The sequence below is a fragment of the Danio rerio genome, chromosome 19, assembly GCF_052040795.2.
Source record: "Danio rerio strain M-AB ecotype USA chromosome 19, GRCz13ab, whole genome shotgun sequence".
Classification (NCBI taxonomy): domain Eukaryota; kingdom Metazoa; phylum Chordata; class Actinopteri; order Cypriniformes; family Danionidae; genus Danio; species Danio rerio.
In genome coordinates, this window is record NC_141039.2 from 12,417,501 (window position 1) to 12,418,821 (window position 1,321).

The 1,321-nt window shown below is 49.0% G+C and overlaps 1 protein-coding gene across 2 annotated transcripts in view; it reads right to left on the minus strand.

Moving 5' to 3' along the window:
- Positions 1 to 952, minus strand: part of eepd1 (endonuclease/exonuclease/phosphatase family domain containing 1) — a 44,353-nt gene extending 43,401 nt beyond the window's left edge. Inside the window, exon 1 of one of the 2 annotated variants that reach the window (XR_015515833.1) lies at positions 1 to 952. This exon is cut by the window's left edge and continues 130 nt beyond it. Coding sequence is in view for 1 of the 2 variants with exons in the window: in NM_205759.1 (NP_991322.1) it covers positions 1 to 703 (703 nt within the window). In the remaining variant the exon portion in view is untranslated. 2 annotated transcript variants of the gene reach the window in all.
- Between the last annotated feature and the right edge of the window lie 369 nt (positions 953 to 1,321).

A 1,321-nucleotide genomic window follows, 5' to 3' on the forward strand; every position in this document is an offset into this window, starting at 1 on the left:
GCTCCACGCACGGCCGGACGGAGGTGACTAGCGGGGGTCCACCGAGCGGGACGTCCGGCTCATCGCTCTGGACACTGAAGGACGTGGGGCTCGGGTGCGTGAACCCTCCATTAGTGTTGGTGGATGGTGTCCTGGAGCGCTCCACGAACACCTGGAAGCGGATGCGGTCCAGCAGGGATGAGTTGATGTTGGCTACTTTGACCAGGTCCTCGATGCTTTTGAACGGACCGTGAACGGAACGGAACTCTACAATGTTCTTAGCGATTTTCTCGGTGATTCCGCGGACGCTCATGAGCTGCGGCGGCGTGGCCGTGTTGATGTTGACGCCGGTGCACGGCAGGTGCTCGTGCTCTTTGCGCAGGGACGAGGGCGAGTGATTGGACGAGCTGTTCTTGCTCGACACGCAGATCTCTAGTTTAATCGCCTCTAGTTTAGTCGCACCGACACCGCTGACCAGCGCCAGGTCCTCTACTTTCTTGAATCCGCCGATGCAGTCCCGATACTCCACGATGTTCTGAGCCACCCCGCGGTTCACGCCCGGTAGAGTCATGAGCTCCTCCTCGGTAGCGGTGTTGATGTTCAGCCGCTCCTGGTTCACTAGGATGTTGCTGAAGTTGCACGCCGCGCTGAACTTGCGCTTGCCTTGGCAGAAATCCGTAGGGTCCTTGGGAATGGACCGGTGGCACCCGAGATTCCCACCCATGTGTGTCGGTGATTCAGCGCGCGAACTGAGAATGAAACCCGTCCGGACCGCTACACGCTGTGCGTGGAAGAGCCCGGTGGCACATAGACTAATCCAAATGTATGAACTTGTAATTTAAAGCTGCGACTTCTCACATACCATGACATACGAAAAAGTCCGTGTCAGTTTTAGCAGATTTCGTCGTGTCTTCTCAGTCTGGCAGCGGAGGGAGCAGCGTCCATGTCAACGCTCTGCCAGGCAGACTGAACTGAGGTGAACTCTCTAGCGCCGCGGTCTCTATGCTTAATTGTCCGATTCGTTCTTGGGAGTCGACTCTGTTAACGATTCATTTGAAACAATTCACTAAACACTGTATTCTGAATAAAATATAGCCTACCTAAACAATTTTGCATGCACATTTCCATGAATAATTTTAATTGTATTGTTATTTACTGACATTCAAATTGATTTATTTTGAATCCTATAGTGCACTACATTTATTTAATTATTTAACAATTATCACAATTATCTATTTTCAGTTGTTTCCTTCAGACTATTGTTTAACAAATATATATTATGTTTTTGTAATGTTTATTTTTTTATGTTTAAGTTTAACTATTTTAAGTTTAAATACCATTT